General features: G+C 44.6%; 1 protein-coding gene across 1 annotated transcript in view; it reads left to right on the top strand.

Moving 5' to 3' along the window:
• Positions 1 to 3,933: 3,933 nt before the first annotated feature.
• The window catches only part of si:ch73-60h1.1 (calcium/calmodulin-dependent protein kinase type IV), a 74,214-nt gene continuing 53,147 nt past the window's right edge, over positions 3,934 to 25,000 (top strand). Inside the window, exons 1-2 of the mRNA XM_063200376.1 lie at positions 3,934 to 4,753; positions 24,272 to 24,350. Of these exons, the coding sequence (XP_063056446.1) occupies positions 4,647 to 4,753; positions 24,272 to 24,350 (186 nt within the window). The 5' untranslated portion in view covers positions 3,934 to 4,646. The remainder of the gene's footprint in view (positions 4,754 to 24,271; positions 24,351 to 25,000) is intronic.

Genomic DNA, 25,000 nt, shown 5'->3' on the forward strand with positions numbered 1-25,000 from the left:
TGGGACAGGGCCAAAACATGTTGTAATAGTTGGATAATTCTAAAAATAACACAAGGAAGAATATTTTAAAAGGAACTATATTGACTGCCAACATTAATGCACAACTAAAATACCATCACAGAAAGGCTGTGGCACTCAGCAGTGAAGATTTTGAGGGACTAATTACTTATCTATTACACAGAAAGATTGAATTATCAAAATTGCAGGCATATAAGGCCTATTTCCGTAATATAGAGTTCTGTGTTATCATTGCATGAGTTATGAGATCATGAAATACTTGTGGTCAATAAGCAAACTATGACACTCCAACAATGACAGCTCTCGAAAAAATGACCATAAACACAACACTTGATTAATGCACATGATGCAGACATTAAACAGTGTTACATGCGGAAAAGCTCATTCTATGGACCTAGGAGACATGTGAAACTGTCCTCTGATTACAGGATGGAAAATAGTTAATCCTGTTTGAAAATTATGGAGTCATGCACCCTCCAGGTTATATAGAAAATGAATACTTCAGCTTGATTTAGTGGTCAGTCTGAAAGACAGCATATACGATGGTAAGGGGGTGCAGAGGTGACTTGGTTAGGGTCTTCTTACTCATGTAGATCATTAAAATGAATGTTAAATGATGCATACAGACTTTAAACAGCAAACATAGCTACCAAGGCATTATATTTTGGAGCACCGCCTTTAGGTATTGTCCCCTAATGGTGGCAAATTTAAATCTCTACTATGTTCCAACAGTGTGGTTCCATCATAAGAGTAAACAGGTCACAAAATTGTTTTCTTGCAGTCAGGATATGCCCATATTAAGCATAACAAAAAGGTAAACAAGTTGAAGAACACACCTATCAGTTGAGCTGCTGAAATCATGTCTCGCACATCAAAATATCTAATTTTTGAATAAAATTATGCCATCAGTCAAAGTATTTCACTGTTCAGTCTCATCCCTTGTGTTGTGTTTAGTCTTATCTAATATAAAATGCATTTTATTGGCCCTGTCCCAACTTTTTTGGGATTTGTTGCAAGGGTGAAATTTTAAATGATCACATAATTACCTCAAAACAATAATTCTGCTTCACTTTAACAACTGATTTGTTGTCTGTACATAATGTTCTACCTTGTTAACATATTATTTGTTTTGAAAATGCCAGCGTTTTGATTTTATTCACAAAATACAAAGTGTCCCAACTTTTTTGGATTCCGCTTTGTAAAAAAAATGTAATTCTACAAAAAAAATCCAACTTTTGCTGCAACAATTTACAAAGCGGATTCCAAAAAAGTTGGGACACTTTGTAATTTGTCAATAAAATCAAAATGCTGGCATTTTCAAAACATTCAATATGTTAACAAGGTAGAACATTATGCACAGACAACATATCAGTTGTTAAAGTCAAGCAGAATTATTGTTTTGAGGTAATTATGTGATCATTTAAAATTTCACCCTTGCAACAAATCCCAAAAAAGTTGGGACAGGGCCAATAAAATGCTTTTTATATTGGATAAGACTAAACACAACACAAGGGATGAGATAGATACTACATACTGACTGATGGCATAATTTTATTCAAAAATTAGATATTTTGATGTGGGAGACATTATTTCAGCAGCTCAACTGATAGGTGTGTTCTTCAACTTGTTTACCTTTTTGTTATGCTTAATATGTGGCATATCCTGACTGCAAGAAAACAATTTTGTGACCTGTTTACTCTAATGATGGACCACACTGTGATGGAACATAGTAGAGATTGAAATTTGCCACCTTTATGGGGCAATATCTAAAGGCGGTGCTCCAAAATATAATGCCTTGGTAGCTATGTTTGCTGTTCAAAGTCTGTATGTATCATTCAACATTCCTTTTAATGCTCTACATGAGTAAGAAGACCCTAACCAAGTCACCTCTGCACCCCCTTACCATCATATATGCCGTCTTTCAGAATCCCCACTAAATCCGGCTGAAACATTCATTTTCTTTATAACCTGGAGGGTGCATGACTCCATAATTTTCAAAATGGATTAAATATTTACCATTCTGTAATCAGAGGACAGTTTCACATGTCTCCTAGGTCCATAGAATGAGCTTTTCCGCATGCAACACTGTTTAATGTCTGCATCATGTGCATTAATCAAGTGTTGTGTTTATGGTAATTTTTTCGAGAGCTGTCATTGTCAGACTGTCATAGTTTGCTTATTGACCACGAGTATGTCATGATCTCATAACTCGTGCAATGATTACACAGAACTCTATATTACGGAAGTAGGCCTTATATGCCTGCAATTTTGATAATTCAATCTTTCTGTGTAATAGATACCGTAAGTAATTAGTCCCTCAAAATCTCCGCCGCTGAGTGCCATAGCCTCTATGTGATGGTATTTTATATGTGCATTCATGTTGGCAGTCAATATAGTTCCTTTTAAAATATTCTTCCTTGTGTAATTTTTAGAATTATCCAACTATTACAACATGTTTTGGCCCTGTCCCAACTTTTTTAGATTTGTTGCATGGGCCAAATTTTAAATGATCACATAATTACCTCAAAACAATAATTCTGCTCAACTTTAACAACTGATATGTTGTCTGTACATAATGCTCTACCTTATTAACATATTAGATGTTTTAAAAATGCCAGCATTTTGATTTTATTCACAAAATACAAAGTGTCCCAACTTTTTTGGAATCCGCTTTGTACAACTTTTATCTTGATAGGCTAGTGAACTCTGTGTCATCTGTTGTCATGCATACAATCTGAATGTTTATGCGAGATAGATAGCGTGCAACCAGTCATTCGAGTCTTGGTTACATTTTGAGAATTGCATGGAATTGACTTGAACGCTAAAAAAATTGGGTCGCGACCGAATGAGAGTGGAAAATGGTGGGTCCCAAGACTGTTCCAGTTGAGAACCACTGATGTAGTGTGTGTAGCCTTCTGTAATAGCCTATGTGATGGAGTGTGTTGTTTAGCCTTCTGTAGTGCGTGATTTGTCCTCTGTCGCTCTGTCGTCACCCAGTCACAGTATGGATGAATAGCGAGTTGGTTTGTTCTAATCCTCACCCACTACACAGCAGCTGTGCATATTATTATTATCCACTGCCCATCTACCATCTACGCCAACTCCATGGTAGTAGTAATGGCTCTTATACAAATGGAGTCAGAATCAACAATACTTTTATAACATGTTGTAGTGATAATATTGTATGTCAGAAACGTGCAATTACACATATATTATAGGCATTGATATATAGATTATTTAAAGATATATAGATAGAAATATAGAAATTATAGAGATATTAGAGATATTATAGATAGATAGATAGATCGATAGATCGATAGATCGATAGATAGATAGATAGATAGATAGATAGATAGATAGATCGATAGATCGATAGATAGATAGATAGATAGATAGATAGATAGATAGATAGATAGATAGATAGATAGATAGATAGATAGATAGATAGATAGATCTGGCAACTTGCTGAAGTGTAAGTGTTATATAGTCACTTTCCCTGACAGGAGGGAGCTGTCCTTAGTGCTGAAATGGCCTTTGTCTCCACGCACAGGTATTTCACACACGAGGAAGGCTTTTTGTCGTGACACATTGTAGACAGAAATCCGTGCAGCTTATTTATTTGCACCCACAGAGCATTTTGTATCATGCTTGGTTAGGCTGAATACAGTTGTATTGTTTTGATTGACGATCTCATTTCCAAATGACCCTCCGCTTCCGCGCACACAGAACGTCAGGGATTGGGGGAAATTCGAGGAGGGCGTATGACATTAGTGACGCCCCCTCCCGTTTCCTATCTCTGCCCCCAGTGATACACACACCATCCCTACAGCCAACACTTCCCACCCTTTGCTAAGGAATAAAATACATTCAATGATAGGCTAGGTTGTTTGGGCGTTCGCAGCTGGACTTGTTTGAAGAAGACGTTTCGACTTTGACAGATTATCCAGGAAATCGTCCGAAGACACCAACACAGAGAATTCATCTGCCATTTTTTTAGTATCATGTGCTGCTTGTTGACAGACATAATCACGGGTCTTGTTGATGCCGTGGAGCGCTGAGCCGATTCGATGGATTTCCGCGCTGTCTTGAATGTTGAGTCGCTGGATTTGTGATGCTCAAAATACCGTGTGTGGTGGGATGTTTCACATCTGCTTTGGTCAGTTCTTATTGATGCCAAGAATTTGATCATAAAAAAACAGAGACGTATGTTGCGATTGGATATTGTTCATTCTGGATCATTGGGTTATAACGTGAGTAATTACAATTCCGGAATATTGATGGCAGTGATTGATGTAACTCCGAGGCGTTGAATAGACGAGAGGCGTACAATCCCAGACTCTTGGCGGCATAATACAGATATTTCAGTGACATGGACATCGACGGACAGAATGACTAAATGATTAAGTCCTCAAGAACCAATTGGGCTTTCAAAATCGTTAATTTGTTTGTCATAGAGACGCTTGGTGGCGAGCATCGGATGCAGCTCAGCAGAACTACGTGGAATTCGTAACCACGGCAGATGATGCTTTTTTAAAGATTTCTTCGACTGCCCTGAGATTTTGTACTTTCACCACCAAGGCTGCTCATCTACTTGGTTCGAGACGTTTCCTTGGAGTGCGATCGCCGACATGCCTACTTCACGCACGGGAGCCTGTGCGGTGGAGTACTGGGTCGATGGATCGCGTCGGGATGTCGCGATGGAGGAGTTTTACACCATGGGGGCAGAATTGGGAAGGTAAGGAACATGGTAGACTACATGGTGTGTGTGTGTGTGTGTGTGTGTGTGTGTGTGTGTGTGTGTGTGTGTGTGTGTGTGTGTGTGTGTGAGAGAGAGAGAGAGAGAGAGAGAGAGAGAGAGAGAGAGAGAGAGAGAGAGAGAGAGAGAGAGAGAGAGAGAGAGAGAGAGTTTTAAACCATGGCAGAACTGGGAAGGTAATCTGATATTTCAAGTCACAAGACAGACAGTGTTTTAATGTGGCTTGATGATGCCTGAACAATATCTCTGCATTATTATTTGAACCTATAGCCAAAAGCCTTAAGCGTCCTTGGGTGTTTTGAAAGGCGCTATATAAAACGAAAGTATTATTATTATTATTATAAAATCTAAAAATGGACACAACTCCATGGGCTTAAAACATACAACATTCAGATGGTGTAGCCTAGGCCTACGTAGGACTTTAAGATGTGGTTTACAAAGGCTATGTGTAGTAGGCTACATGTAAGCCTACATGTTGTGTGTTTGTGTGCGTGTGTGCGTGCGTGGTGTGTGTGTGTATGTATACACGTGTGTGTGTGTGTGTGTGTGTGTGTGTGTGTGTGTGTGTGTGTGTGTGTGTGTGTGTGTGTGTGTGTGTGTGTGTGTGTGTGTGTGTGTGTGTGTGTGTGTGTCTCCATGGGCTCTACACCATATATCCTAGTATACGCCACTACACAACCACTATACCATACATCCTAGTAGACTATACGCCACTATGCGTATATGGCAGCGGCTTCATGACCTCTCTGAGTGTTTACGGATAAAAGCCTCTCTGCAAAGCTCTATTGTCACACTAGGCCTACACATAAACAGGAAGCAGGCAGGCAGGCAGGCAGGGAAGCAGGCAGACAGGCAGGCAGGCAGGGAGGCAGGCAGGCAGACAGGCAGGGAAGCAGGCAGGGAAGAAGGTAGGCAGGCAGGCAGGGAAGCAGGCAGGGAAGAAGGTAGGCAGGCAGGTAAGCAGGCAGCAGGCAGGCAGACAGTCTAGGCAGGCAGGCAGGCAGGGAAGCAGGCAGGCAGGCAGGCAGGCAGGGAAGCAGGCAGGCAGGCAGGCAGGCAGGGAGGCAGGCAGGCAGGCAGGTAGGCAGGTAGGCAGGTAGGGAGGGAGGGAAGCAGGCAGGCAGGCAGGGAAGCAGGCAGGCAGGCAGGCAGGGAAGCAGGCAGACAGGCAGGCAGGCAGGGAAGCAGGCAGGCAGACAGGCAGCCAGGCAGGGAAGCAGGCAGGCAGGCAGGCAGACAGGGAGGGAAGCAGGCAGCCAGGCAGGCAGGCAGGGAGGGAAGCAGGAAGCCAGGCAGGCAGGCAGGCAGGGAAACAGGCAAGCAGGCAGGCAGGGAGGGAAGCAGGCAGGCAGGCAGGGAAGCAGGCAGGCAGGCAGACAGAGAAGCAGGCAGAGAAGCAGGCAGGCAGAGAAGCAGGCAGACAAGCAGGCAGGCAGAGAAGCAGGCAGGCAGGCAAGCAGGCAGGCAGGGAGGGAAGCAGGCAGGCAGGCAGGGAAGCAGGCAGGGAAGCAGGCAGGGAAGCAGGCAGGGAAGCAGGCAGGCAGGGAAGCAGGCAGGCAGGGAAGCAGGCAGGCAGGCAGGCAGGGAGGGAGGCCATATTGCAGCTTAGGGTCACTCACTACAGAGAAACGTGAGGGATTAATTTAATAGTCAGTGGGGGTGGGGGTGGAGAGAGGTGGAGATGATGGTGGAGGGATAGCAGCAGGGCAGGGCAGGGCAGCAGGTGATGCTTCAGTCCTATATGGGGCAGTTTAGATCAGAGGGTTAGCGGTTTGAATCCCACCCTAATAGACAATGAGGGTGGGGGTGGAGAGAGGTGGAGGGGCGGTTCTACCAGAGAGAGTAGATAAAAGAGAGGTTCCGCTGGCCCATTGTTTCCGGGTTCTACTGTCGCAAGGGTGAGGTGGGGAAATCCCCCTTTAGGCAGTCCTATGGACTGTTCTATTCAATGTAGGAGCATTATGACACGCCCCTTTAGGCAGACCGGAACCTGGTCACGTTAGGTGCCCATAGAAACACATTATGTTGGCATATCTCTATACTTAAAGAATCTCTGGTTCTACCATAGCAACGTGGCAAGGCAGGGAGGACAGCAGGCGCAGTGTTGCCAGATTGGGCGGGCGCCCAATTGGGTTACTTGGGATGAGCGTCTGCGGGTAAAAACGGGAAAAATTGGCCATTTGGCGTTTTTTTTTTTCAGCCATTTTGGGCCCATAGAAGTCAATGTAATTTGTTGAATTTGGGTGGAATTTAGCGCATTTTGGCGTTTTTTGAGAAGCTTTTGGGCGGGATTTGGTCAGACACATCTGGTAACACTGAGCAGGTGATGCCTCAGTCCTGTATGGGGCAGCAGCCATGACCTGGTGGTTAAGGAGATGGGCTTTAAATCAGAGGGTTGCAGGTTCGAATCCCACCCTTTCACTCTCTATCTCACTCCTTTGGTCAGGTGCCCCCTAACACACAAACACACTGCTCCAGGGACTGTAACCAATTAACCTGTACTGATAACAACTGCAAGGATAAAAAGCGTCAGCCAAATGTAATGTAATGCAATGTTATTAATTAATGTTATTAGCCTGGTCCTGACCATCCCATAATACTACCATTTCATTTCGTATTCATGGTCTGGAAGTTGTGTGATCTGACATGGTTTAAAATGTTTGGACAGCAGCTCACCCAATCGCCGACAGATACTCAACAACAACATTGCGCAGACCAGAGCCATTGGCGCAGACGATTTCGTCATCGTCACGAGCGTCCTCCCCCTTTCTCCCCCATGTGGGGCGCTTATTTGCTTATTGGCTGTTTTCTGATTAGATTAGATGGGGGGCGTTGCGATCAAAATCCTACCGATCTGGCACTCCACAGAAGAGCAAGGCCAGACTACTGTAGTGGAGCCAATCCTTTGTTGTGCAAGCCAATCCTGTCTCCCTGTTGTGGCCAAAGGGGCCACACACACCTATCCTTTATCTACAGGTGATGCTACCTGAGAAGTCGTGGCCGGAACAGGAAGTGATGGTCTTTGATCTAACTTACTACTAAGCAGAATACCAAGCCAAACCAAGACCAAGAATTCTTAGTTTATCTTATTAATCCTCCTTCCTATAGACTTGATATATCTTCTCAGTTTTGTATCATTTTTTTGCTATAATTAAATACCTCATCATTTTTGGAAATTTTTCTCATCTGGACCTTATTTTTACTTGGGAAGGTTGAGTCAGCCTCTCCAGCTCGGCCACCAGTGGAAACAATAGGAACAAAGAAATAGCCTCTACGGTGTGCGAGTCGAGTCGAGTCGAGTAGTCGTTCCTGATCTTGAAATTTTAAGTATCAAGTCTGTCTTCACACCTCCGACTTGAATCTGACTCAAGTCACAGGACTGGAGTCCACAACTCTGAGTGTGTGCGTGCGTGTATGTGTGTGTGAGTGTGTGCGTGTGTGTGTGAGTGTGTGCGTGTGCATGTGTGTCTGTGTGTGTGTGCATGTGTGTGTGTGTCTGTGTGTGTGTGTGTGTCTGTGTGTGCGTGTGTGTGTGCGTGTGTGTGTGCGTGTGTTCGTGTGCGTGTGTGTGTGTGAGTGAGTGTGTGTGTTTTGGGGCAACAGCAGATGGGTAGGCGTCGGCACTGCTGTTGCTGTGTGAGCCCTATTGAGCACGCTCAGACGTGAGGTGTGATGAAGAGGTTTTACAGCAGAGTAGTCGTGTGTGTGTGTGTGTGCGTGCGTGCGTGCGTGCGTGCGTGCATGTGCAAGTGTTTGTGTGCGAGTGTGCGAGTGTGCGCATGTGCGTTTGTGAGTGTGTGGGCGCCGACATTTTTCAGCTGCGAGTGGGTCTGGCCTCGGATCTAACGTTTTGAACACTGTGCCCTGAGTCTGGCAAAACCAATTACAACGCAGAGATTTGTTTTGAATCAAAGCGGGTAGGGTTTTGAGGGAGTGACAACGAAGCTTGCAACACTGTTGGGAAAGCACATCAACGGCAAAGATCATCGATTGGTCAGAGCGCCGGCACGGCGAAAAAACAACAGGTTGTTCTCATCAGCAATCGTCCGAGGTAACGTTCATCGGGGCCAGACTAAATTACTTCTCACATTTAGGCTGGTTTATCAGTCTACACTGGATCGCCTCCTCATATTAGGAGTGTAGATAATAATCTAAATGTAGCGATGCATCGATCTTGCGGCCGACGATTTAATCGAGTCGTGTCATATCGTGGGGCATTCCTGAGTATCGAAAATAATCGAATCACTGGCCCCTGTCTAATGACCTAGCTCCATAACATAATAGAAGAGGAAATATGAAGACCATGGCAGTCGAAACATTCTGGCTTATTTTAAATCATGTTAGCCGCTTTTTAACGTACTTCCTCTTTTTCACCTGGAGTTGCCTGGATTTTCCCTTTTTTTAATTGAACTGATCGCCTTCATCCAAGAGCACCCAACAAATATACTTAAAGAAGATACTGAGACTTTTTTGTGCTACCAGCCATTTTGTGTTTTACATGTTTTTGGTGGCGTTGGTTTGTCTGTCTGTTTGTTTGTCTGTCTAAGTCTGTCTGTCTGTCTGTCTGCATTTCTAGTTTTTATAATGTGAAATAAAGAGCAGGACAGCACTCCAAGTTTTGTGGTTTATTGCCCGTCAGACGTTTTGAGGTTAACCCCGAAACGTCTGACGGGCAATAAACCACAAAACTTGAAGTGCTGACCTGCTCTTTATTTCATATATTCTTGAGGAATGAGCACCCAGTTGTTTACTTTGTTTGAGTTGAGCGCGTTACACCACTGAGTTTAGTTTTTATAATATGACATATTTTCATGATTATTGACATGAAGTAAACAAACTCGAAATCACCAGCACACGCTGTAAAAAAAGGATTTGTTAACTTGTTGCTTAGGAACTGCTGTTGTCATGTTCAGTGAGCCCATTACCTATCAAACCAAATAAAACTAGACGCACTCAGAGAGCCGGTTTGTCAGATGAGGCTGACGATTTCTACTAGCTAGACGCACTCAGAGAGCCAGTTTTCCAGATGAGGCTGACGATTTCTACTAACTAGACGCACTCAGAGAGCCAGTTTTCCAGATGAGGCTGACGATTTCTACTAACTAGACGCACTCAGAGAGCCAGTTTTCCAGATGAGGCTGACGATTTCTACTAACTAGACGCACTCAGAGAGCCGGTTTGTCAGATGAGGCTGATGATTTCTGATAACTAGACGCACTCAGAGAGCCGGTTTGTCAGATGAGGCTGACGATTTCTACTAACTATACGCACTCAGAGAGCCAGTTTTCCAGATGAGGCTGACGATTTCTACTAACTAGACGCACTCAGAGAGCCGGTTTGTCAGATGAGGCTGACGATTTCTAATAACTAGACGCACTCAGAGAGCCGGTTTGTCAGATGAGGCTGACGATTTCTAGCCCAAAAAATGGTGAAAACCCGCTTGGAAGCCGTTATCTCTTATGTTCGTCAGAACAAAGTCTGACTCCTTTCTGAATGCTTCAGAATCCCCCCACGCCCCACTAATTACACCGAATTAACTCGATTAGACAACTGTAGGCTATTCATTTTCTTTTGCTCTTGATTTCTTTACAAAAGTGTGAAAGTTTGACAGGTGTGATATGAGATCCTACAAAACAAAAACTCCTATGCTTTAGACAGAGTCACGGCCGCTGACAACTTTGGCTGGGCTCAGGATAAATGCATCCGAAAGGGCCCCCCAGCCCAATACTTGCAATATGATGGGAGGGAAGCTGACCCCTTTGTCTCTCCACGAACCCCCAAAGAGGCAAGGTAGCCTACCATTATGTCGTGGGCAGCCGTGGTGTAATGGTTAGGGAGTTGAACTGAAGATCGCAGGGTTGTAGGTTTGGTTTGAATCCCGCCCTAACCTCTCCCTCCATAAAAACCTCCATCCATGGCTGAAGTGCCCTTGAGCAAGACACCCAACCCCACATTCAGGGCTGGATTAAGATGGTCGGGGGCCCTAGGCTACAGGATGCTGTGCCCCCCCCACCCGAAAGGCAAATTTTGTGACATATTTACACAGACAGTGCCATAATAATTAACTACACTAAGGATAGCTTGTATATCAACGGTCAATACGACACGTGATTTTTTTCAATATTACATGCTGTCACAATTCCACAATTTTTCACTTTTGGCCATTCAGATGTGCAAAAAAGAAAATGTGCTGGCCATCCTCCATGATGAGTAGACATGATCTGAACTGTGAGGTGTGTGCTGTGTGCACGTGTTATTCGGTGTTGTTTGTATGCAGAGATGGAAGAAGCACTGAAGTTGTAAGTAAAAGCAGAAGTACCCTGCGAAAAAGTTACTCAAGTGAAAGTAAAAGTTGTACACCAAAAATTTACTTAAGTAAATGTTCTAAGTACTAACTTTTAAATGTACTTTTTGAGTACAAAAGTACAAGTATGTCTGCCTACTTGATCCAATAGGAAAACGTTTCTGCAGCGGTTTTTGGTTTTATTTGAACATGTCTATGGAGTCCTGTTAATGTTTTTTAAAGTAGGCCTATCTTTTCCGTCTGGGTGTCAGTTTGAAAGAGGGGCTTGGTCCCGCCTCCCTGTTCACAGCTCAGGGTACTCAAATATCCACGAAACACAACAGGAAAACCTAGGAATGTAACTAGTAACTAAGTCCTCTTCTTGAAATGTAAGGAGTAGAAAGTACAAGTAATTGTCAAAAAATGTAATTGAGTAAAATTAAAAGTCTGCATTTTTATTTTTACTCAAGTAAGTACAAATTCCAGAAAAAAATACTTAAGTACAGTAACGAAGTAAAAAATACTTTACGTTCCACCTCTGGACCTTAGAATATTTCCGCAACCCCCCACCTCCCATTTTCCAAATCCAAAAAACATTATTTTTTGCTACATTTAAATGTAAATCACAGGACAGTTAAATACATACCGGTATGTAATTAAAGTGAATATTGTTAGTAACAATGTATGGAATAGGTTATAAAACCATAGTATATTAAAGGTTTTATGCAAACACAAACAGTGCCCATGCCGCATGCTACAGTGATCCATTGACTTTCACTAGCTTAGCGACATACTTTCTGCTCTTTTAACTTGTCTTAAACGCTTAACATGAAAAATAAGTCATTTTACCACCTTTATAAACCCCGGCCAACGATTTTAACTGTATTAAGCCCCGTGTAAAATTGAAAGAAAAATGTCTGCACACTTAAATCCCCTTTGTGTTCTGTATTGAGCCCCATAATAGTGGCATAGCCCTTTAAGGGGTCCCGATTCCCCAGCCTGGGAAACCTTGCCTTAAGGGGTCCTGGCCCCCAGCTTGGGAACCCCTGTGGTAGTGCTGCTCTGCACCACAGCACTGCTCTGCTCCCGCGTGTCCCTGGAGTCAGGCAAGACAAGAGGCAGGGAACTGCAGCAGCACAGCCGGTGCTGCCAGATGAGGCTGATGATACCCGGCCAAAACACGTTCAAAAACCACCTTCGAGGCGAGAACTCCTGCCCAATCTGAACGAAATCCTATTGATTTCTAGGGCCAAAAACCCGCCCAAATGCACCTTTTACCCTTTTTGTTACCCGCACTCAAAAAGCCATTCTGTGGAGCACAATGGACACCCACACACACACACACACACACACACACACACACACACACACACACACACACACACACACACACACACACACACACACACACACACACACACACACACTGCCCAGTCTGGCAACACTGATTGCAGCCCTGATGCGGTCGGATAGCACTGCTCTCCATTCATAGAATATTTATGTGAGCAGCAGGGCTGCTGACAGCTTTTGCTGGGTCCAGGACAAAGTCATCTGAAAGGGCCTCCCCAACCCAAGACATACAATGTAATGGGGACCCCAATTCTGGGCCCTGTGTCTCCCTGGGCCCAGGACAACATACCTGTTTACCCCCCTGTCGACGGGCCTGGTGAGTAGCACTGGCCAGGGAGCAGCACAGCAGCGCTATGCTATGCTAGCTCAGCACTAGCTACTGGGCGGAGCCATGTTGGCTAGCGACCAACACTGGAGCTGCAATGCAATACATAGTTGGCACGCAGGCTGCCACTGGCCGGCCAGTGATTGGATAGGGACACGGCTAATGACTAAGCATATAATACTCTACTGCAGGGGTTCCCAACCTTTTCTAACCTGGGGCCCACTTAAAATATTCACAAATGTCCAGGGCCCAAAACTGACCCAATAAATCATACAACTCAAGTAAATCAACAACAATATACACAAAAATATGATATTGATTTTTATAAAATGATTTCAAGGCCCACTTGGAATACATTCAGGGCCCACCAATGGGCCCCGGCCCACAGTTTGAAAATCACTGCTCTACTGCTGTTACGTACAAAGCCAAAGTGCAGTAGCTACCGTACTACATATTTTGTCATAATTGAGTTTAGACTGAAAATGTTCTGCATAACATCTCCTTTATCTTGTGGACAAACCTATGTTCCAAATGTGCCCTGTTTTAGAGATGTTGCTGTGTCAGAGTTGCAGTAATAGGCTATTCAACCTACTACCAAACTTAAAAGACATTTTCTCAGTTTCAATGTTGGAGTAGGCATTGCACTTTGTGTTTGTATGGCATACTACTCAGAATTCAGAGTAAAATGACTAGTTACTTTGTAGCCCATATTCAACAACAACAATGCATTTTCAACAACAACAATGCATTTACTGCACTTTGTGTGCTTACACACACACACACACACACACACACACACACACACACACACACACACACACAATACATTACATTTAGCTGACGCTTTCATTTGTTCAAAGCGACTTACAACCATTAATTTTCAGGGTATTGGTTACAGTCCCTGGAGCAGTGTGTGGTTAGGTGCCTTGCTCAAGGGCACTTCAGCCATGGATGTAGGTGTAGGCAGAGGTCAGGGGGATTCGAACCGGCAACCCCTATATTGAAAGACCAACTCTGTAACCACTAGGCCACGGCTGCCCATACACACACACACACACAGACACACACACACACACACAGACACACACACACACACACACACACACACACACACACACACACACACACACACACACACACACCACACACACACACACACACACACACACAAACACACACACACACACACACACACACACACACACACACACACACACACACACACTAGAGCTCCCCAATGCCCCCCAGGGTGCTATAGAGCCCCTGTTGAGAAACATAATATAGAAGCAAAGTGCAGTGAAGCTGGCTATTGTAGGTGAGAAGAGAGAAGCAGAGGAGAATACAGGTAAACAGAGACATCACTAAAGGTTCCCACACCATCGCCAACGCCCTCATAGACACCACTACCCTGGTAACCACACCACCACCACCACCACCACCACCACTACCACCAATGCCCCCACCCACAGGCACCACTACAGTGGTAACCAAGGAGACCTAGGCATGGTCAGAAGAGAAGAGAAGAGAAGAGGAGAGAAGAGAAGAGAAGAGAAGAGAAGAGAAGAGAAGAGAAGAGAAGAGAAGAGAAGAGAAGAGAAGAGAAGAGAAGAGAAGAGAAGAGGAGAGGAGAGAAGAGGAGAGGAGAGGAGAGGAGAGGAGGCAAGGGAAAGGAAGAGAAGAGAAGAGAAGAGAAGAGAAGAGAAGAGAAGAGAAGAGAAGAGAAGAGAAGAGAAGAGGAGAGGAGAGAAGGGAAGAGGAGAGAAGAGAAGAGAAGAGAAGAGAAGAGAAGAGAAGAGAAGAGAAGAGAGGAGAGGAGAGAAGAGGAGAGATGAGGAGAGAGATGAGGAGAGGAGAGGAGAGATGAGGAGAGGAGAGAAGAGAAGAGAGATGAGGAGAGGAGAGATGAGGAGAGGAGAGGAGAGGAGAGGAGAGGAGAGGCAGGCTGTCAGGACAGCCAGGGAGATTGTATTAGCGGGCCAACAGAGGCTGTGATTCAGTTAGCGCACAGCAGAGCCAAAACACACCACTACACTACACAACACAACACAACACAACACAACACAACACAACACAACACAACACAACACAACACAACACAACGCTACACAACACAACGCTACACAACGCAACACACCACAACACAACACAACACAACACAACAAAACACAAAACAACACTACACACCACACCACACCACTAGACAACACACCACAACACACCACTACACACCACTACACAGCACAACACAATACAATACAACACAACACGACACGACACGACACGACACGACACGACACGACAAGACACGACACGACACGACACAGCACAGCACAGCACTACACACCACACCACACCACACCACACCGCAACACAACACAACACACCACTACCCAACACACAACAACACAACACACCACAACACACCACTACACACAACACTACACAACACAACACAACACAACACAACACAACACAACACAACACAACACAACACAGCACAACACAACACAACACAACACAACACAACACAACACAACACAACACAACACAACACAACGCACCACTACACGACACAGCACAACACAGCACAACACAACACAGCACAGCACAGCACAACACAGCACAGCACAGCACAGCACAGCACAGCACAGCACAGCACAGCACAGCACAGCACAGCACAACACAACACAGCACAGCACAGCACAGCACAGCACAGAAGCCAGTCTGGCATCATTATTGCGCTGATAGAGGGAGCTCAGTCAGTTTTCTGTTTTCTGTTGTTGTTCAGTTTTTTTTTTGGGGGGGGGGTGTTTTTTTTCCGCTTTTTCTGTTGATTTTCTTCCATTTTGGCTGATTTATGTGATGAGGAGGGAGGACAGCAGACAGCTGTGAGGTGTCTGTTTACAGCATTTTAGCTGAGGTGTTTAACATGCATCAGTAAGATGAGATGGGTGGAGAGAGGTCCACAGTAGGTAGGAGATGGGGAGAGGAGAGGGTTCTTAACCTTTTTTCTTACAGTATTTCCCTACTGCTTGAACACTATAGGCTGATGCTTAGACCAAAATAGCATATTGTTAAGTTGTTGGTAACATAACTTAAACACAGTGTGCCATACCTTAAACAAAAGTTCTGCTTAACACTGTTGCAGCAATTCAGCAACACACATTTTGCTTTATGCTACACACTTGCTCATGGTCACTGCACACTTTTCCCTTCATAAGACACTCCATTAAAAAATGAACACTCATCATATCATTGGGAAAACACATCCACTAAAAAAACAAAACACACTGGATGTATGACAAGATTTAGGCACCGACAATAAAACACATGCTTTCAAAATTAACCACTATTCTGCCAGTTACAAAGTTGCATTCTTTATATTACATTGCACTTATTTTATTTTGCATTTATTTATTTTACTTTGATGGCTTCTTTGCTAAATTCACACCTTCCTACACTCAAACAAAACAACAAATGGCCCTACCACAACGGTACTAAAGAGTAGAATATGGAGTGGCATTGACTGACTCACGTTCTGTAAAACCTACCCTGATGGCAGGAGTAGCCTTTTGTCTTCATCATCACATATTAGGTATGAACATGATAGTTTGTAGAAATACACATAATAGTAGATGTCAGCTGCATATTGTGTCTGGCAATGTATTGTACTTTGTTACTTTACTGTAAGCAAACCTCATACCTCATACCCAAACAAAAAAAGTATATTGACTATGTTTTTCATTACAGCATGTTGACGTCAACCACATATTTATATCATTTAGATTTTTGAAAATTTGTGAATATACCCAATACACAAACAAATGGTCCATAAGGTCACATACACACTGTTGTGTTGAGAGTGATGTACTGTTTAAGATATATTTTGCTTCAGTTTAATGTCCTGTACTGTAAGGTGCGGTTGTGTAATGTACAGTATTGAATTTTGGGGTCTTATGAAGATGTACATTCTGTGAGTCTGAATAGACTGTTACAAAAAGAAAGACTGCTGTGTTTTGTATAAAGTAGACAACTGTTTTCACATTGATCTAATTTGTTTTCTCATTTGGTGCTAATGTGTGTCTTTTGACATGAAAGTGAGGTTTTGACAAAAGATTGTTAAGTTTTTATGGCAATGTTAATGTTTTGATAGCAGAGTTTCATGCTGGCATAAATGTGAAGGGTTTATCTCCAAGTGTTGAGAGTAATTGGCTTGTGTGTAGAGTTTTGACTCTATGAGCGAAATTTTGCAAATTGTGTGCAAGCAGTAGGCAAAAACTGTAAAGCACCAAAGACGAGCTGTGCACCCACCCCCCCCCCCCCCCCCACCCCCACCCCCCCTAACTGCTGTGAGGTGTCTGTTTACAGCATTTTAGCTGAGGTGTTTAATATGCATCAGTAAGATGAGATGGGGAGATGGGGAAAGGAGAGAGGAGATGGGTAGAGGAGAGGACCACAGTGGAGGGGAGATGAGGAGAGGAGAGGACCACAGTAGAGAAGAGATGGGGAGAGGAGATGGGGAGATGGGTAGAGGATAGGGCCACATCAGAGAGGAGATGGGGAGAGGAGAGGGCCACATCAGAGAGGAGATGGGGAGATGGGGAGAGGAGAGGGCCACAGTAGAGATGTGATGGGGAGAGGAGATGGGGAGAGGAGAGGGCCACAGTAGAGATGTGATGGGGAGAGGAGAGAGGAGAAGGGGAGAGGAGATGGGGAGAGGAGAGAGGAGATGGGGAGAGGAGAGGGCCACAGTAGAGATGGGATGGGGAGAGGAAAGAGGAGAAGGGGAGAGGAGAAGGGGAGAGGAGATGGGGAGAGGAGAGAGGAGAAGGGGAGAGGAGATGGGGAGAGGAGATGGGGAGAGGAGATGGGGAGAGGAGAGGGGAGATGGGGTGAGGAGAGAGGAGATGGGGAGAGGAGGGGGCCACAGTAGAGATGTGATGGGGAGAGGAGATGGGGAGAGGAGAGGGCCACAGTAGAGATGTGATGGGGAGATCGGGAGAGGAGAGGGCCACAGTAGAGAGGAGATGGGGAGATGGGGAGAGGAGATGGGGAGAGGAGATGGGGAGAGGAGATGGGGAGAGGAGATGGGGAGAGGAGAGAGGAGATGGGGAGAGGAGAGGGCTACAGTAGAGATGAGATGAGATGGGGAGAGGAGAGGGCTACAGTAGAGATGAGATGAGATGGGGAGAGGAGAGGGCTACAGTAGAGTATCAAGGAGATGCAGCAGCAGCAGCAATGAACCTCGTGGAGGTGCTTTCTTGGTAACACTTTACTTGACACCGTGTCATATGCATGCCATTACAGTGTCATAATAGTGTCATGGCAAAACTACTAATCTGAGTAACCAGTAGACCTGTTTACTTGTCTTACGATCAGCTGACTCTGCGCTGGATGAATCAAATTTGTGGTGGGTTCTTGTTACGTAGGTTTTTAGGGTTTTTTTCAGTAACAATACAGTCTAGCTACCTCATTAGGTACAATGAACAGCTATGTAATATCATGTGCTAGTGTTGTACTTACACCATGAATTTACTTTTGACACCTCTGCCCAATTTGAACGAAATCATATTAATTTCCATGTCCTGAATCTACAGGAAAACCCACCCAGTACTCTTTTTTTTAACCCCTTAAGACACGGCTTTATACATTTGTTGTTACCAGTATGGTAATGACCAAGTCGTGGTGCATCACTAAAGGGCCTGTGTTGTGTCATAGTATTGTAGTGCTATGGTAGTTACATTTCAATGACTAGTACAGCGTGCCACTGGAGGTACGGCATTAAGGCATTAAGGGGTTAACCCAGCCCGGCGGGAAACCACCCAATCTGGCAACGCTGCTGTACTGGATATTAAATCTGGGCAATCAGATGCAGCACTAATGCATATGCATGTAGATGGCACTGATGACAAAACTGATGTGACAGCCGCACAGTGGCCATTTGCCCAGAGACTAATGAACTGGGAGAGGATTGGTGGCTGACAGCGTACCGCCGGAGAGCCAAACACTTGACTACAGGAGACCCTTATGTGCAACAAAACAAGACCACATCAGATGCCTATATGCAACAAAACAGGGGTGAATTTATCAAAACCAAAGTTGCTTACTACATTAGCTACTTTGTTGTTTTCAATGCATCTTCCCTTTGGCAACTACCGAAGTTGCTAACAGGCTAACAACTTCTCTTTTGAGAAATGAACCCCAAGTTTGCTTTTTGACCAGTCCCCGCTAAAATCAATGTTTCAACTGCGAGCTGATCGTCTATCACAGTAGGTTATGCAGTTTGTTTAAATATAGCATAGCATATAGGCCTAATTATGATTTAAAAGTATAATATATAATCATTTAAGGGCCTCTCAATGCATTCGTATCTGCTGAGTAGGATGTGAAATGAGGTGTTCATCTTCTGTGTGTCTCATCAGGGGTGGATTTCTTGAATCCAAAGTTGCTTACTACATTAGCTACTTTGTTGTTTTCAATGCATTTTCCCATTGGCAACTACCGAAGTTGCTAACAGGCTAACAACTTCTCTTTTGAGAAACGCACCCCAGGTGTGTTGGAAAAGGTCAGGCTGACAAGTGGAATGGAAACAGTCTCTTGTGTCCCTCCCCCTGACCTTAAAGGCTACCACCTCCTTCGCTTCACATAAGCTGAACATTGCGCTACAGTAGTTTTTAACCAAAAGTTCGTATTAAACAAGTAAAAAGGCAGAGTACAAGTTACGTTACAAAAGAATAACAGTTGCTGCAGTACTTGAACTTAAATACAGTCATTTTTATTTTTACAATTAGGCATCACTGTTAAGGCTCTTTTCCAGTCTTTTCACGCCTTCAGCTCGACAGTGTGACTCGGCCGCCATTTTTTGCTTTTCAATTGGGCATGACACAGCTCAATCATAAAGCAAACAGTGGCAGCCGAGGAGCACTGTGTCGAAACTGGCAGTGGAAAAAGCCTTTAGTTAATGCAACACGACTTTCACAGCAATTAAACAATTGAATTGATTGCTGCAGTTGCCATTCATTATGTAAGCATTCATGTGGAACACTGCCTAAACTTCACAGCAGAATGATAGAGCTAATAATGCACCCCAACAGTTCCATCAGGCAGCAGTATTCTTTTTTAAAGTAGTTTTTGGGCTTCTCAAGCCTTTTAAGCCTTTTTACATGACAGGATAGTGGAGGAGAGACTAGAAGTAAGTTGGGAGAGAGAGATGGGGAACGGCCAGCAAAGACCCAGGCCAGAACTGAACCCGGGTCAGCCACGCTAAAAAAAATGTCCTAGTACAGGGATGCCACAGATGGCCAAACTTCCCAACTTCCTCTGACAGGTTAGGGTTTAGACATGGGTTTTGGTCTGGGCACAATTTCGCATGAAATTCGCCAATACCTTGCTTATTTCGCCGTTTTTGGCAAAAGTAAAGAATAAGAAACATTGCTTTCCTGACAGGTTAAGTTTAGGGAAGGTTCAGGTTTAGGCACATATCAAAAGTGTGGCGAGTGTCGGCGTGTTTGTGGCTTCAATACTCTCCTGTAACACCCTCATCTCACGTGTTGCAGTCTTGCCGCTCTGGAAGTTCGACCAATCAGAGGCCACCTCTGGCTTCACCCTACTAGGAAAAAAAATATTACGTCAGCCACATAGCAGACGAGTGCCCCTACCATGTGGCCAGGCAGCAGTGTTCTTTTCAGTGTTGCCAGATGTGTCTGACCAAATCCCGCCCAAAAGGTTCTCAAAAACCGCCAAAATGCGCTAAATTCCGCCCAAATTCAACAAATTACATTGACTTCTATGGGCCAAAAACGGCAATTTTTCCCGTTTTTGCCCGCCGACGCTCATCCCTAGTAGCCCAATTGGGCGGGCACCTGCCCAATCTGGCAGCAGTGTTCTTTTTAACCGTGTCACAAAGGAGATATGAAGCGCTTCGTTGCAAAATGACATTCCAATAGCGCTCCATTTTGGAACATTTTGGGAAATGTCCATGTATGCATTGGGCATTGCATTGCACTGCATTGCAAAAAGCATTCTATTTAGGTTTTAAAGTATGTTCTCACAAGACATTTGAAAGACAAGGACTCACACACTGATGTCAGGACATTTGAACAGTCATTTTCAATAATAAAATAATGCACATGCCAACATTTTGCAAAAAAAAACAAAACAAAAAAAACAGTTAGTTTCAGTTTTCAGTTAGAATGGCTCCAGTGAGGACATGTGAAGACGTTTGATGTGTGAAGGACTCAGGAGGTAAGATAAGATAATCCTTTATTGTCTCTACAAGAGAGAAATTTTGCTTGGGCATGTAATACCGAAAAGAAAAAAAACAGTACAGTACAGTAGACAGATAAATAATACACATGTATACTAAACAAGGAAACATCTAAACATGTAAACAGACAGCTGTTATTCGTATCCTACTTCATCTTGGCCAATCATCACAGCATTCGTCCAGAATACTGCAACCAAATATATTGCACACAACCATATTGCACACAGCCCTATCAATAATGACCCCCCCCCCACACACACACAGACACACACACACGCACACATTAAGACCTACTACCTAGGTGATGGGTAATGTGCTGGAGAAAGGTCCTGGCACTGCAGGCTTTGGGGGTTTTCAAGACAGAAAACGTTGTATGCAGGCAGGGGTACAGTACTTTGGGTCTGACGCATGAGGAGAGACAGAGTGTGTCGCGTGGAGTGTGCCACAGACACGCAACGACGTTAGCTTATCTTAGCTTAGCCGATGCCAAGGCTACGGCAGGACACGCTGGCTGTTGCTTAGGTTACGGCAGGTCAGGCTGGAAAACACCTCAGTGCTGTGGGTCTCCCTCCTCAGGACATGCTGGCTGTTGCTTAGGTTACGGCATTTCAGGCTGGAAAACACCTCAGTGCTGTGGGTCTCCCTCCTCAGCCCACAGGGAGCCACTCACTATACAGTAGAACCATGCCCGGATTAATGCACAGGCTAGATATGGCTGCAGCCTAGGGGGCCCCACCTACCAGGAGCCCCCCCACAGGCTAGATATGGCTGCAGCCTAGGGGCCCCCACCACAGGCTAGATATGGCTGCAGCCTAGGGGGCCCCACCTACCACCCGGCGGTGGGCCTATTCACTATTTGCTGAAAATACTCGACTACATCATAACAACATTGCTATGACATTACAGAGAGCCTTAAGTAGCATATTAAGACATAGCCCATTACAATTTTGGTGACAGTAAGGTTATAAGGGGTTAATAGAGGATCTAACATCTACTAGAATGTTCAGCCCAAAATTGGGAAGCTTCCTGCTCTCAGGCAACATAGTGACAAAATTAGGTGCTGTTTCCACGTAGCAGGATATTTTTTTAGCAGGGTATTTTTTTCTCCTGTTGAAGTGTAAACGCAACATGTGGATAAAAATAAATCCTCCATTGTCATCTATACGTTTCAGCCCCCTAAACAGGATATTTTTTTCTCCTGCTTTTTATACCTGGATTTTAAATATCTGCTACGTGGAAACGGAAGGCCAAAACCAATGCAAAACCAATTCAACCAGGAGAAAAAAATATCCACATATAAAAATATCCAGCTACGTGGAAACAGCACCTTAGTCAAATCTGCAGAGATGGCTGGCACCTGCTTTTTTTCCGTTTGTGTTCACCCTGCACGCGCAAGGCTGGACTGGGGGAGAAATAGGACCCGGGCACTTTTGGATTAAAGCCCCCCTCCCCTCATAATTAGCGGCGCAGAACTGATTCAACAGTGGGGCCCTATTTTCAGAAATGTTAAAAATGGGGAAAAAAAACACTTTTTTCATTTTTGAAAATAGGAGCACGCATGGGTGCGTTGCCCACTGGGAAATGCCCGCTATGCCAGATGGCCACTCCAACCCTGTGCAAGCGTGCCTGTCACTGGGAGGAACAAGGAGAGACGTGCCTTGTGTTGTGTTGTGATCATTAAATCTTATCTGGGGAAATGGTCTAATACTGTTGACGGTATGATTAATGGTACATTCACTGTACTGTGTTTTCAGCCTTAATTGTATCTCAGACAAATGGTCTGGTTTCCTAAAGCAGCTGAACTCCTTACATATGTAGGTAATGTGATGACAAGATTGTTTTGTTATTATTTACTTAACTTGAATAACAATTGGCCTTTACAACATTTGAGAACAGAATCTGGGCTGAGGCATGCTGAATATGTCAACAGAATGACATGCACTGTAAATGAACAGAATAATATAGCTATGGGTTTCATTTCCCTTCTCCATTAATCTATAATGCTGTCATACTGGCAATCGGACTTAATGTATGGTACACTGGCAATTGGAGTTAATGTATGGTACACTGCCAATTGGAACCAGGTAACCAGGTAACCATTGGTAACCAGGAAGCAACTCATTTATTCTGTGTATACATCACAGTGGTTTCCCAATTTCCATTAGGGGGAGATGGCAATAAATGTTGCTGTTGACCAATTAGTTCACTGGCCTGGCAGAGAAGGCCTCAGCTTAGAGCCAAATGAATGCAAACAAGGCATGTACATATATGGCAATCACTCCTCAAAAACACACACTTGGAATCATCATCACAACCGGTCTCAGGGTCAAAGTCAAGTCAAGTCTACTTTATTGTCAACAATCTGGTTACCTGCTACCATTGCTCCTCATCTCCTCATCTCCTCATCTCCTCTCCTCCTCTGCTCCTCTGCTCTTCATCTCCTCCTCTTCTCCTCATCTCCTCTCCTCCTCTCATCTCATCTCCTCATCTCTCCTCTGCTCCTCATCTCCTCCTCTCCTCTCCTCCTCATCTCATTTCCTCCTCTCCTCCTCATCTCATTTCCTCCTTTGCTCCTCTTCTCCTCATCTCCTCATCTCCTCTCCTCTCCTCCTCATCTACTCATCTCCTCTCCTCCTCATCTCCTCCTCTCCTCCTCATCTCCTCTCCTCCTCTGCTTATCATCTCCTCTCCTCCTCTCCTCTCCTCCTCGTCTCCTCCTCATCTCCTCTCCTCCTCTGCTTATCATCTCCTCTCCTCCTCTCCTCTCCTCCTCATCTCCTCCTCTCCTCCTCATCTCCTCTCCTCCTCTGCTCCTAATCTCCTCATCTCCTCCTCTGTTCCTCATCTCCTTTCCTCTTCTCCTCCTCATCTCCTCATCTCCTCCTCTGCTCCTCATCTCCTCTCTTACTCATCTCCTCCTCTCCTCATCATCTCCTCTCCTCCTCATCTCCTCTCCTCCTCTCATCTCATCTCCTCATCTCCTCTCCTCCTCATCTCCTCTCCTCTTCATCTCCTCATCAACTCATCTCCTCCTCTGCTCCTCATCTCCTCATCTCCTCATCTTCTCTCCTCCTCATCTCCTCTGCTCCTCATCTCCTCTCCTCCTCTGCTGCTCATCTCCTCATCTCCTCTCCTCCTCATCTCCTCTCCTCTTCATCTCCTCCTCATCTCCTCTCCTCCTCTGCTCCTCATCTCCTCTCTTCCTCATCTTCTCTCCTCCTCTGCTCCTCTGCTCCTCTGCTCCTCATCTCCTCTCCTCCTCTGCTCCTCCAGGGGGGCCACATCAGTCGTCTACCGCTGCGAGGAGAAGGAGACGGAGAAGCCCTTTGCTGCCAAGGTCCTGAAGAAGACGGTGAGTATTTTTTTTAAAAATTAAAGTACTAACGTCAGTTCTGGCCAGGCCATGGTAGTCAAGAAGCTTGCCGCCCTCCCCTTCATCTAATTAATTCCTAATTGATCCAGGTGCATTCAGTTCAGTTCAGTTCAGGTTCATTTGAATAGGGACAAATACACATCATGTAGGCTGCACAACAGCTTAACAGATAAGCATCATAGCCTCAGCTGATAATCTTTCTTCCCTAGCGATTGGCCACATGGCTTCGGCACGCCTTTTAAATTCTATCCACTTCCTCTCAACTGTATACTGCTTGGTTTTTGCTACCCACCACCTCCCCTACTCCACCTTCTCGTGTATGATGTGACATGTTCTCTTGTCACATCGCTTGGCTCTGTTCATGGGGGGGGTTATCTCTTGCCCTGTCCTGCTGGGGTGAGAATTCCCTAAACTGCTGCTGCCCCCTGACTAAATGCTTTTCCATGCTGCTCATGGAAATAGGGGGTTTCCTCCGAACAGAGCTATACCGCCAAATGTAATTCATAATTTCAATTCAAGAAATTTCATTTATATTCTTCTCTTGTGTTTCTTGACTGAAATGGTTCTGACAAAAGTGTTTTAAAGTACTTTTTGTAATTTTTATGCCTTTTTTTCAAGGAGGAGAGTTT

This window comes from Engraulis encrasicolus, chromosome 6, assembly GCF_034702125.1.
Source record: "Engraulis encrasicolus isolate BLACKSEA-1 chromosome 6, IST_EnEncr_1.0, whole genome shotgun sequence".
Classification (NCBI taxonomy): Eukaryota; Metazoa; Chordata; class Actinopteri; order Clupeiformes; family Engraulidae; genus Engraulis; species Engraulis encrasicolus.